This window comes from Pelobates fuscus, chromosome 2 (assembly GCF_036172605.1).
Source record: "Pelobates fuscus isolate aPelFus1 chromosome 2, aPelFus1.pri, whole genome shotgun sequence".
NCBI classification, from domain to species: domain Eukaryota; kingdom Metazoa; phylum Chordata; class Amphibia; order Anura; family Pelobatidae; genus Pelobates; species Pelobates fuscus.
This window is the reverse complement of record NC_086318.1, coordinates 84737183-84751539: the sequence shown is the minus strand read 5'-3', so window position 1 is coordinate 84751539 and position 14357 is coordinate 84737183. Positions and strand designations below refer to the sequence as shown.

The 14357-nt window shown below is 41.4% G+C and overlaps 1 protein-coding gene across 3 annotated transcripts in view; it reads left to right on the top strand.

Moving 5' to 3' along the window:
- The window catches only part of INPP5D (inositol polyphosphate-5-phosphatase D), a 125594-nt gene that overhangs the window by 63789 nt on the left and 47448 nt on the right, over positions 1-14357 (top strand). For all 3 annotated transcript variants that reach the window (XM_063442377.1, XM_063442376.1, XM_063442378.1), the window contains exons 6-10: positions 1615-1702; positions 6080-6160; positions 6251-6322; positions 10563-10686; positions 10886-10992. In XM_063442377.1, coding sequence (XP_063298447.1) covers positions 1615-1702; positions 6080-6160; positions 6251-6322; positions 10563-10686; positions 10886-10992 — 472 coding nt within the window. The remainder of the gene's footprint in view (positions 1-1614; positions 1703-6079; positions 6161-6250; positions 6323-10562; positions 10687-10885; positions 10993-14357) is intronic.

The window sequence follows — 14357 nt, the reverse complement described above, 5'->3', positions numbered from 1 at the left end:
GTGTCACACCTCACAACTCCACAGCTTCCTTTGTCAAACCTGTATGTTGTTGAAACAGTGTGAGTAGAATAAACCATCAGGTTCGTGTACAAAAACATGCAACAAGACTAACGGTTGCCAGCCCTCCTTGGCATCTGTATCATGTCCCACCTGTCAGAAAAGATGTGGTTTTTTAATTACCTGAACCAGTGTAGCATGTATGGTGATTATTAGATCCTAATTTATGGTAACACTGTGTAAATACTACAGAACACTGTTTGACATAGACTAACAATACATACATCACTTTAGTTCGGCAACATATTCTTCAACTTTACCACTGTTAGCAATCCATAATGAAACAAAATTGTAGAATCGGTTTATTAAACTGTTCACATTAGATTTTCAATAATGTGGAGAAGCCAGTGTTACCACAACCACAGTACAATTAACAAATATATATATTTTTCAGCCCTTGAGGATCCATTCAAAATAATCCAGTTTTGGTTCCTGATCCAGGAGTTATATACAACAGACATAGAACTTCCAGGTCATAAAATAACTGAATACATCTTAATAGATGAGTTCATTGCCTTAGACTGACAAATAAATAATGTCTGTAATGGTTAACCATGGCATACCACGTTTGTTCCATACAAGTCCCAGCATCATGGCAGATGTCAACAAGTATCCAGAGATCCAAGATTTGCCGTCACTGACCTCTGTCTTGGCATGTTACTAATATAAGAACTCTCCAAACTAGTGTCAAGTTAATACTTTGCTTCTCTAAATGGTTTCAATGTGTGAAGAACAGTTTGATAGCCAGGTGGAAAAGAGATTTGGTCAGCAATAGTAAAGAAGAGTTCCATTTTGAAGTGTGAAGTGGTTGTTGAAAGAAAGATGTCAAGAGGAAGTATTTTTGAGCTGAGAACTGAGGACAAGCTGGGTTTAACCAAAACGAACATGTTTTAGCTAACCTCTTATTTCTGCACCCTCCTACACAAAACCACTTCCCATAATATAAACATACTCACACACAGGACAATTAGACAGGTTCATAAATACTCACTTGGAAGGGAAAGCAGAAGGAAACATTAAGCACCTTACATCTATGCATGTACAGGAAACATTTACTGAGTACGTTAATTGCAAGACTACTTGCAACATAGAACCTGATAAGGTCAATCCTAGACCAATGCCACCCATGAGCATTGTATGTTTGATTAGGACAAAAGGTAAAAAGAGCATATAACATGATTTCCAAGTAGATTTCTGGAGTTAAACCAGAGAACATTCGCTTAAAGTTCTAATGACTTCTACAGCTCACATTAGTATTAACTCTGGCTGTGTCTTCCTCACAATCAGAATATTGGAATGTGATTGTTGCAATATTATTTATTTTTGACATTCAGGAATTGAACAAAGAAACTGTAAAGTTTTAATTTCTAAAAATATACTAATGCAAGATATTAAATAAAGGCTTGTGTTGGTAGATCATCAGGATTTATTATTATTCACATTGTAAATAAAAAGAATGCATCATGGATTTCAGAACTCTATCGTTATTTAATTCTTATATTAAACATATGCCTTGGTTCACTCTATGCCTTCCTAATGTATGGATTGTTCCTATAGTGAGGTTACCCGCACGTTGCCATCCCTGGAATCACTGCAGACTACATTTGAACAGCAGCTGTCTCCTGGCTTTAAGCAGCGCTCTCCAGTAAGTTACGGTTTGGTAAACATCCCACAGGAGTTTGCTAAGTGAAATTGTCTTTAGCAGAGATCACAGTCATTTATTAGTGGAGCAATACCATCATAATTATGTGCACTTGAAGAATTCATTTTTTAAGACCCAGGGAGCCAAGAGGTTTCTACAATTTGCACCTTGCAAACACAATCTACCGTAAGTGCCATAGCCTGTTTTCTGTTTATATTCCTCATTGATATCAGGGCTGGACTGGGGAAAAAAACATTTGCCCAGGCATTTTTTAATCACAGCGGCCCAGTGAGAAGGGTGTTGGGCCAGATAGGGGTGTTTTCTGTGTTCGGTGTGTGTCTGGGTGTAGTAGAGGATCCAGAGTGTGTATAAGGGATGTAGTGTGTGTGTGTGTGTGTGTGTGTGGGTGTAGTAGAGGATCCAGAGTGTGTATAAGGGCTGTAGTGTGTATGTGTGTGTGTGTGTGTGTAAGTGGTGCAGTGTGTGCCTGGATTGTAGTGTGTGTAAGTGGTAGAGTGTGTGTATAAGGGATGTAGTGTCTATATGGGATCTAGGGTGTGGGGGCAGAGTGTGTGCCAGGGATGCAATGTGTGTGTGATGGGTTCAAGGTGTGTGTGATTGGTTCAAGGTGTGTGTGAGCAGTTTAATGTGTGTGACGGGTTCAATGCGAGTGAGGGGTTCAATGTATGTGTAAGGAGTGCAGTGTGTGAGGGGTGCAATGTGTGTGGTAGAGGTGCATTGTATTTTAGGGGTGCAGTGTTAAGGTATCAATGTGTGTGTGTGTGTGTGTGTGTGTAGGGTTCAATGTGTGTGTGAGTTGTGCTATGTGTGTGAGAGAGGTTCAATGTGTGTATGAGGGTGCGGCGTGTATGTGTGTGTGAGGGATGCAATGTGTTTGTGTGTGAGGGGTGCAGTGTGTGTGAGGGGGCAGTGTGTGTTTGAGGGGTACAGTGTGTGTGTGTGTGTCTGTGTGTGAGGGGTGCAATGTGTTTGAGTGTGTGGGGAGTGTAGTGTGTGTGAAGGGTGCAGTAAGTGTGTTTGAGGGCACAGAGTTAAAGGGACACTATAGTCACCTGAACAACTTTAGCTTAATGAAGCAGTTTTGGTGTATAGAACATGCCCCTGCAGCCTCACTGCTCAATCCTCTGCCATTTAGGAGTTAAATCCCTTTGTTTATGAACCCCAGTTACACCTCCCTGCATGTGACTTGCACAGCCTTCCATAAACACTTCCTGTAAAGAGAGCCCTATTTAGGCCTTCTTTATTGCAAGTTCTGTTTAATTAAGATTTTCTTATCCCCTGCTATGTTAATAGCTTGCTAGACCCTGCAAGAGCCTCCTGTATGTGATTAAAGTTCAATTTAGAGATTAAGATACAATTATTTAAGGTAAATGACATCTGTTTGAAAGTGAAACCAATTTTTTTTTCATGCAGGCTCTGTCAATCATAGCCAGGGGAGGTGTGGCTATGGCTGCATAAACAGAAACAAAGTGATTTAACTCCTAAATTACAGTGAATTGAGCAGTGAAATTGCAGGGGAATGATCTATACACTAAAACTGCTTTATTTAGATAAAGTGATTTAGGTGACTATAGTGTTCCTTTAAATAATGGTACAGTGTGTGAGGGGTACAGTGTGTGAATGTGTTGGGTGGTATTTTGTGGAGTGCCGATGGGAGCAAAATAAATAAACTGACTTTGTTCGGGGAGTGAGAGAACACCAGCCCCGGTGGTCCAGTGGTGAGTGAACTATAGCCTGCAGCATCTCCGGTTAGAGTTCACTCTAATCTGGCTCTGTCTGCAGCAACAAAGGGGTTTTCTAATCCCTGAGAGTGAATTGTGTACAACTATATTCACTTAGCACTACTGCGTGCTGGTAGGGTTCAAACTTTAGGGAGACATGGCAAAAGCAAAGCCACAAGCTCATGGGCGTCCGCAGGAATTTTTCCAGGGGGGGGGGGCATAATTGTAATGACATCTATGCTTGGCCCCTTTTTGACAGTGTCATGAAGGGGAGGAGCATAGTCATTATCACATAAAGCCAGGGTGAATAGCGTTTTCACAACTATGGTGTCAGGAATACATGTTTGTATTGCTGACACTATAGTGTTCCTTTAAGCATATTAAAGGAACATTCTGGTCACCATAACAACTTCATCTAAATGAAAATGCTATGATGCCAGGAAGCCCCTGGGCGCTCTTTTCTTTAAGGGGTTAAACTGCTCTCAAATGGTTTAACCCCAAAAGCTTCCTCCAGCTCTAGGTCCCTCAGTGGTATTCGGCATCTGAAACGGAGTGTCAGGAAGTGCAGACTTACATCAGGCATGGGTGCCGCTAATTGGCTAGAGTTGACAGTTGACGCTCTAAGCCAATCGCTAGTTCCCGGTTCATAATTATTTTTTTACTTTTTTATGAATGGGGAGATACTGATTGGCTTAGAGTGCCAGCTGACCGCTCTAGCCAATCAGCAACACCCCTACCCAGCGGCACTCTGTGCTTCCTGACACTCAGTAAATAAAAGTGAACACATTAACACTGATATATTTTTTTTACCTGGGGAGATGAGAAGGTCAAGAGTTTCCCTGCCAGGCCCAGGTACCAAAGCCTTATGATGTGGTGTCCAGAATAAAGTGGAGGGTTCACTTAATTTGTCCTTCCTGCTCCAATCTCCTTTTCTTCTCCTTCATTTGACAGTCTTCTTTTTCTTCTGACACTGTCTTCTATATTTGGCTCCTTCTGCTCCTTTACCTTTCTGCTTATTTTGCGCCCTTCTGCTCCTTTCTCATTCTGATTCCTTTCTGCTCCTTGCTGTCCCTTTCTGCTCCTTCTTCAACTTTACCTTTGTGCTCCTTCTGATTCTTTCTGCTCCTTTACCTTTTTGCTCCTTCTGTCCCTTTCTGCTCCTTGCAGACCCTTCCTGCCCCTGCTCCTTGCATACCCTTCCTGCTCCTTGCAGACCCTTCCTGCTCCTTGCAGACCCTTCCTGCTCCTTGCTGCCCCTGCATTTAGCCCCCCCACGCCTCATTTGCTTAATCTATAGGCTCCCTTCCCCATGCCTCACTTGCCTAATCTTTAGGATAGTGCCCCCCCCCCATGCCTCACTGGCCTAATCTATAGCCCCCCCCCCCCCATGCCTCACTGGCCTAATCTATAGGCTGGCCCCCACATGCCTCATTGGCCTAATATATAGGCTGCCCCCCCATGCCTTACTCCCCTTATATATATATGCTGCCCCCCCATGCCTTACTCCCCTAATATATAGGCTGCCCCCCATGCCTTACTCCCCTAATATATAGGCTGCCCCCATGCCTTACTCCGCTAATATATAGGCTTCCCCCCATGCCTTACTCCCCTAATATATAGGCTGCCCCCCCATATGCCTTACTCCCCTAATATATAGGCTGCCCCCCCATGCCTTAATCCCCTAATATATAGGCTGCCCCCCATGCCTTACTCCCCTAATATATAGGCTGCCCCCCATGCCTTACTCCCCTAATATATATAGGCTGCCCCCCCATGCCTTACTCCCCTAATATATATAGGCTGCCCCCCCATGCCTTACTTCCCTAATATATATAGGCTGCCCCCCCCATGCCTTACTCCCCTAATATATATAGGCTGCCCCCCCCCCATGCCTTACTCCCCTAATATATATAGGCTATCTCCCCCCATCCCTCACTTGCCTAATCTATAGGCTATTTTAAACCTCCCCCATCCCCATCCCTCATTTACCTGATCTGTAGGCTGTCTCTGTTGCCTGCATGTGTTGCTCCCCTGCGGTTTCAGTCAGTCAGAGAGAAGAAGGGATAGATGCAGCTTCCTGTCCCTGTCTCTCTCCATACACAGGCCGGCGCCGGTATTGCAGTTCATTTTAAATCTCACACGAAAAATAGCAAAACAAGGTGAAAAATCCAGGAGGGGGCAAGTGCCCGCCCTTGCCCCCCCTGTGGACGCCCATGCACCAGCTTCTTCCAGTCCTCCCTCCCGTTTTTACAATATATATTATTAATTGGCCTCTGTGTTTGTCTTTATTGCATTTGATAGTGCTATGTCCATGGGATTTGTCTGGTATATTATTGTCCTGGTGGTTGGGTGTGAAGGTTAAAGGGGATTTGGGACACCCTGGCAATGTACACAATGAATGAACACACTGGTTGAGAGAATTGGGAACAGGTGACTCACTCTAATTTTTAGGAAACATAATATATTATATATAGTAGATATATACACCCCCTGTATTGATACATTTAAAGGACTGTGATCAAAACTAACTGACTACAATATCTTTCTTAGTAGTGAAAAAAAAAATGCTTTAAATTGTGCCAAGTAGGAACAGGTACCTATAAAGCACTCATTAGTAATTCTAGAATCTCTTTTGCAGATACCTTGTGATGCCAGCACTAGTAACATAATGAATAAACTGAGCCAGCTCACGTCCTTGGTCTCAAGCCTGGAAGAAAGGGTAAGAAAAAAAACTCACCAGCGATAAGCACCATTTATATGAGATGATGCCCACATGTCCTGTAAACCATTGCATTTGCTTATCTTTCAGGTGAGAACAGTATTAGCAGATGGTGCGGCTGTGAAGCACAGACGATCTCTCATACCTCCTATAATATTTGAGGTAAATCATATATTTTTACAGTTCTGATCCTTGCTCCTTAGAAAGTCTATACATGATCTACAGTTTGTTACCATTGCTCTGAGCTTTGAATCTGTAGCTGGCAGTCCACACTACAACCTCCTTAAAGGGACACTCCACTGCCCAAATACAATTGTTATCTCTACTTAGGAGATATATCCTCCTCCCAATGAAAGTATGCAAATAATTAATTATGTATTTTTTCATTGGGGGTATGTAGTGAGTGGCCTATTTGCCTTATTTTCCGTTCCCCATTTGAGAACTCACAGTGCCATTTTTCTACCAACGCTAGCGATAGAATGTGTGCAGGACTAAGAACTAGAGTGTATGTCGTTCATAATGCCACTACCCTGACTCAGAGAAGCAGTGCGCATGTATGATGATCTCAGGACCATGTTACATTGTAGATCTGTGTTCTACCTTATTGTAACATGTAGGATTACAAGAGGGAAATGGAACCGTTATGCTAATTATTATAAAACACTGCGTAATAAGTTGGCGGGCGTTATATAAATACCAATAATAATACTAGTGTATGTGTAATGTGTTCAGTTACTCTCGCTCTCAGATTCCTTAGCTAGCTGCCAGGCTCTCTGATGGGATCAGAAAATGTACCTAGCAAGCCATTGTAAGATGTTTAGCCAGCACAGGGAGAGGTGGGACTATGTCATCAGTCTCACATTCTGCCTATTGTAAGCTTAAGGTAAGCTGGTCCAGGAGACCCATGGTATTGCAAGAGCTGGTTCTGATCATTTCCACACTGTAATTACTGTACCTGCATACTCCTTCCTGTATTATGCAAGCAAGTGTGTCATACCTGTAAATGTAGAAAAAGCTGTGTGCTCGTGTGCTCGTGTGCTCATACAATAAGCCAGTTGATTTGGAGTTCGCTTCTACATCAAGAAGAAGTTTCCTTGTCTCTTTCTGTGTTGTAATTATCTACAGTCTGCTATAGTGCAATCGCTCATAGGAGAATCACTAGCAGTTTTTAGTTAGATATCCTTTAAATCTTGGAGCAACTCTGCAGTATATCCTGCTTTGCCAGGAGATTAGCGACTCAAGTACCAGTGTCCTAGCGCTCAGAATAGAAGTTCGCCAGACAAGCTAGCGGAAGTTCCCACAGGTGATAAATAGTGATGTCGCGAACATGACATTTGCCGTTCGTGAACGGCGAACGCGAACTTCCGCAAATGTTGGCGAACCCGGCGAACCGCCATAGACTTCCATGAGCGGCGGGTGGGGGCCCTAAATACCAATGGGGGGACGTATTGTCCTCCCCCCGGCCCCCACCCCTGAGCACTGGGAGGCTACTGTGCATGTGCGACTAAACACCAGGTTGCACCAATCAACATCTCCTCATAGAGGTGCATTGAATCAATGCATAAAATCAATGCACAATGTGCAGCACTGGACTACGAAGCGCCTCTAGTGGCCGTCTGAGTGACTGCCACTAAAGGAGTTACTAGGCGCTCATGTAAACACTGCCTTTTCTCTGAAAAGGTAATGTTTACATTGAAAAGCCTGCAGTGGCATTGAGCTGTAGTGCTCTGGTGTCCCTTTAAGCACTCGTGACATGATGGTGTGTCTCAAGCCCACTCAGGGGTGGGGGCCCTAAATACCAATGGGGGGGGACCTAATGTCCTCCCCCCGGCCCCCACCCCTGAGCGGCGGGTGGGGGCCCTAAATACCAATAGGGGGGGGACCTATTGTCCTCCCCCCCGGCCCCCACCCCTGAGCGGCTGGTGGGGGCCCTAAATACCAATAGGGGGGACCTATTGTCCTCCCCCGGCCCCCACCCCTGAGCGGCGGGTGGGGGCCCTAAACACCAATAGGGGGGGGACCTATTGTCCTCCCCCCCGGCCCCCACCCCTGAGCGGCGGGTGGGGGCCCTAAATACCAATAGGGGGGACCTATTGTCCTCCCCCCGGCCAACACCCCTGAGCTGTATCGTCACCGGGTACATTTAACAACAGCCCTCCCATTCTAACTCCATTCAAACTTTCTGTGGCTGTCCAATCACAGCCTTCCCAATGCTGCTTAATTGTGCAAGGTGCTCTGGGTAATGACCTGCCTTCTGAGCTAATCAACCAGGAAGTAACAGGACCGGTTATGTTTAAATTCTATAAAAAAGTAACCATCACATCTCTGGAAACTACACCATTGACTAAAACATTAAAAAATAACCTCAATGTTGGGTTAACCTTTTTTTTCCATGTGATGCTCCACTTTCTTTTAAATATGTATTAGATTTAGCAAGTAACGGCGCAATGCAGTTAAATCCAGGCACAACCAAGGATTTCTGTTCTGCACATCTACAATGCTCAATGGGGAAAAAGGCAACATTTATTATGAGTGATAAGAAGCCACAATGAAGAAAGAGATAAATACAACCATGTATATTTCTACACTGACACATATTTGCTAAATATAGGGGATAAGTAAACATTAACATTCTGGGATGTGACAGTTCTCTTTTAAGGTCCAATGATATTAATGGGGATTAACTGCCTACCTTGCCTGCCTCAGCATGGGATATTGAGAAAGTATATCCTGACGGATTGGGAATTGAAGGTAGAATTGCTGACTCACTTATACTGTGCTACTCCATTGTTCTTTTGTAGATAATATACATTGATGAAGCTGAGAATCAGGATATGCTGACAAAATCCAGTGCTCTGCTTTATAAAACAGCAATATGAACATTAGGGAGCATATTACAGTGAAGTCCTTGCATAGCATTCCCCACTGCACCTTAAAACAGAATTTTAATCCTAACCCATGGAGATCCTTGATGACATTCCATCATTATAGAATCCTGACCCATGGATTCCTTGATAACATTTCATTATTATAGAATGCTGACCCATGTATGTCCTTGATGACATTCCACCATTATAGAATCCTGACCCATGGATTCCTTGATGACATTCCATCATTATAGAATCCTGACCCTGGAGATCCATCATGAAATTCCATCATTTTTTAATCTTGACCCATGTATGTCCTTGATGACATTCTATCATTACAGAATCCTCACCCATGGAGATCCTTGATGGCATTCCATTATTGTAGAATCCTGACCCATGGAGATCCTTTATGACATTCCATCATTTTTTAAATCCTGACCCATGGATTCCTTGATGACATTTCATTATTATAGAATGCTGACACATGGCTGTCCTTGATGACATTCCATCATTATAGAATCCTGACCCATGGAGATCCTTCATGACATTCCATCATTTTTTTAATCCTGACCCATGGATGTCCTTGATGACATTCCATTATTGTAGAATCCTGACCCATAGATATCCTTTATGACATATCATCACTATGGAATCCTGACCAATGGATATCCTTAATGACATTTCATCACTATGGAATCCTGACCAATGGATGTCCTTTATAACATTCCGTCATTATGGAATCCTGACCAAAGGATGTGCTTGATGACATTCCATCATTCAGGATTCCATTACAGTACTCAGTGAGCGTTAAAAGCCCTGTGCTGGCATAGAACATTCTACGTGAACTGCTGAAAGGATGCAGATGTAAAATAAGCAATACAGCTTATGCTGTCAAAACATCTTGAAGACTTATTTCTTATGGTGACCATTTATAACTCTTAAAAATGTCCCAATGATTGAGATGAGATAACAGTCTATATAAGGCTATTAATTTTGTGGTCAGAAAATGTCCTAGAGGTGAATGTGTTCCGTACATGAAAAAAAACTGCATGACATGATCATGCAGATTGGTATTTTATTTTTATTCTTCCTGCACTGATGATCAAATTCATGTTGATGATACTCTGGGGAGCATTCAATCCATTAAGAAAACCTCAGAGATAATCCTCTTTTAGTGCTATAAATGTAATAATTCATAATAATATACAAGTGATACGTTATCATTATGCATACATAATGAAATGTATTTAATATAATATCACTTTTATATACAGTATTATTATTATTATTTTTTATGCCATTGAGTTTTTCAACATAACTGACAGAATTTTGTGGATCGATCCAATAACTAGATTTTGAAAACAAGTTGGACAAGATGAGACATTGCCCATAATACAGCTGGTATATAAAAATGAGTTAGGGAAATAACATAGCAACACGCAGAGCCCATCTATCTACTTATCTTACACAGATTGCACAGTTTTAAAAACAAAACTTATTCAAGCTTATTCTACTCTATTTACCATTTCCTGTAGGTTAAAGCAGATTCTCTAGGTATATCCCAAAAAACTCACCTGAAAGTGGATGTTGAAACCGGGAAACTTATTATCAAAAAATCAAAGGATGGTCCAGATGATAAATTCTACCCCAGCAAAAAAAGTATGTACCCTTCATTTATAGTGCTTTAAGATATACATATATATCTTTGCAATGTATATCAATGTAAAGACATTGCTTTATTCACTGGCAGTATCTTTAATATATTGTAGATATTTTCATTCACAATGAGTAGTACACTGCCATGTACATATTTGAAATCTGAGGCTGGTTTTAGTAATTCGCTTCCTTCTGTCTTCAGTTCTTCAGCTAATAAAATCCCAGAAGTTTCCCAATAAACTCGTAATTGTTCTGGAAACGGAAAAGGAAAAGACACAGCGTAAAGAGTATGTCTTTGCTGATTCAAAGGTAAGCTAGCTCATCACCACAATATCACATGCTTATTTTTCTAGCTAATTGTACCCGAACATATTTACAATGATTGTAACTGTATATCTATATCATGCCAAGAAATTCCACGATTCCGTTCTTATATATTATATCTTGAGCTTCACGTAATATGCCAGATATATTTTGCTCTTTACATTTTGCTTTAAAAATAGGTCTTACACTGACCTTTCAGTCAATATTTCGGCATAGAGTAGAGCAGTAGTCCGGTTCGGTGAAGGATATTGTGCTGCTTGGGTCCAAAGATGAAATGTTGCCCACCCCCCCAAAAAAACAAACAAAAAAACTCACTGATAGACACACACCCTCTCACTGACAGACACACCCTCTCAGTGACAGACACACACACTCTCACTGACAGAGAGACACACATACCCATTCTGTGTTTACACTGAGTCATCCTCACACATATAACACTATGATATACTGACATGTACCGGCACATGGAGGCATACAGGGCAAGCTGCCAGGTCCCTCCTGGTGTCAGGTCTGCGGTCATGAACCGGAAAACCGACAAAACAGTCTGCAGCCACTTCGGAGCCTAAAATATAATGACAAGGAGTGGTAAAATGCTGCCCCTGCCAGAGTGTCACCAGGAGCCATGGTCCCACCGGGACTGATGGACGGGCTGGCCCTGCTCATGGTAATTTCCTCATACTTCCCTTTACCGTTCTTTACTCAATCTTTTCTATCCTATTTTCTTTTCTGTTTGTCTTTCATTGTCCTTAAAATTATACTACCTTTTAAAATTTGCCTTTTGCCTTCATGATGCAAGTTTCTTGTAAGATTCTTATTTATTTTTTTAAATCGAAAGGTAATGCTTTTTTCCTTCTTTAATAAATGGACATTTTTAAAAATAATGTAAGTACCATCAGATTTCATATGTTAGACGATAATAATTGTTCTGTGATGCTACTTGCTGCATAAACAAGAGCTCAATACTTTCCTGGACTCCTGCTGCCCTTCTTGCAAATATCACAAACACCATGGAATAATAAAGAGGATTTTCCTATTTGCAAAATAAAAATAAGCCTAATAACTAATAACTAATGAGCAGGGCCGGATAAACATAGAGGCTGATAAAGCAGCAGCTACAGGCCCATGCCTATGGAATAGGCCCATTGAATTTGATTTATTTTTTTACTGCACTTCACATGCTCCTGCTTCAGTATGGAAACATAAGAGGGATGTAGTCGCACAAAACTGGTGTGGAATGGGTGACAATGAAATTAGTTAATGTAAAGCTGACTTTGCACACTATTTAAATGCTCTTGCTGCTTAGATGTCTCTAACACTGTGGCATGTTCCCTTTCTTCTACACTCACTACATACACTTTTTCTCTGTCCCAGACTGTATAACAGGAGCTTCTGCCTGCTAGTAAGAAGGTTAGGAGAGGAATGGACTAGTGAGTGCTAGGGGACAGTCCTTAGAAAGTGTAGAGCTAGCGCATCATTAGACACATTTATGCCAAGCTCAGGGGAATGTCTGCACAGGTTGCCTTCGGTTGGTCATCCTGCATGATTGACCGGCAGACTGACTTGTATTCACACCAGGCTGACCATCTGATTCTTCATGCAGACACACCCTTTTTGGGCATGTTTGTTCCTTTGGGTGGTTCTTGTTACCTGACTCACATCAGTGGCCCACCCTTTACCCCGCCCACTGACATTCTGCTTCACCGGACACTTCTGTTAGTGGGTATGGATTTACTTGAACGATGAAAGCAAGAGATTAGCATAGGGTATGTGTTTTCTTATAGCTGTATTCTGTGAGTTTCCCTCTAGCACCACCTCCACCAGATAAATGACGCTTGGGAGCTATAACTGTTTTAGTGTTTTCTGTCGATAAGATTCTGTAATTAGGCTCATCATAATTGTCAGTATCAGGCCCAATGGGCTGTTAATCTGGCCCTGTCTATGAGTATCAAAAATAAATTTAAAATATAAAATATCTGCTGCTTACTCTGTAGGAGACCCACTACCTATAAATGAAATAGAATAAAAATATATAAGGTAAGCTGTGCTAAAAATATAACACACACAAATAAGTAAGGATATTAATAACTACATTTTCAACAGTAAAATCAGTGAAAAAAACTTGAGTAGAAAATCTAAGTAGAAATATGCCACAATCTATTTATTTATAAAGCACAGTCCATATATCTAGAAGAAAAAAAAGAAAGAAAATGGAAGCTTAGGGAAACACTCAAATAAGTGGGGGTAACCCACAATAAACTACCAGGGTAGTAACAGAGAAAGGAAAAGGACTGTGAGTGCCCTATAGGAAAAGATAAAAATTAACTTTTAATAATCCAAGGATAAAAGAGAATGAATACAATAAGGGGGAGAAATCTATACTAATATAACCTAGGGGCACAATATATCTCCCAATCTCCTCCCCCCCCCCCCCCCCCCAAAAAAAAGGGTACAATAAAATAGAACAAAACACATAATGAGTTAACTAATATATCAAATAAATATATAGAGTATTAGATATACTCCAACACAGAACATGTCCACCTAGTATGGCATGTAAAGTAGAAGGACCAAAAAAGTACTAAACCATAAATACTAGAGAAAAGAAAAGAAAAATGAAAAAAGTAAAAACACCCATACGGAGGACCTGTTCACAAGTTTTCAGGGTGCCTCTGGAGTGTCTCTTGCAACAAAACAAAGTTGCAAGTTTAGGTACAGTATAAATAACTGTGTAGCAATTTAGGCATAGTGTTACCAGCTTAAAGTATGACACTGTTAACTATAGATGATACAAATGTGACTAGTGCCCAAACAGGAAATTTGATCAAAATCAGAGAGTCTGTTAGTGGACCAAAAAGAGCAGCCCAGGGTGGGTGAGGCTAGAAAATGTACTTAGAAATTGTAGATTATGCTAGCTTTAGTGTACCTATAATCTTAATTTTATTAATGACAGGAGGCGAGTATTTGCTTAAGTCTCTCTTTACTAGAACTCCACAGCAGCACAGAAAACAACCAATCAGAAAAAAGTTAGGTACTATAAAACTCCCCTCCCCATGCATCATTTCCTCTTTCAAGCTGCGACAAAACAGAATAGAAGGCAGAGAACATCATGGGGAAGAAACGAAGTCCTAGGTACGATGAATATAACGATGTCCACCATCCAAGTGTAACCGTCAATCTAGATAGTGTTGATGGACTGTAAACTGAAACGAGAGAAAAACAGAATCGAACAGGTTGATTATCCAATGAAATGTACTCTGAATAAACATGTAGGTACCCAAAGTAGCAACCAAATTAATCTAATATGTAAATATCCCAACCCTACTTATGGAAAAAAACAGACATAAGGA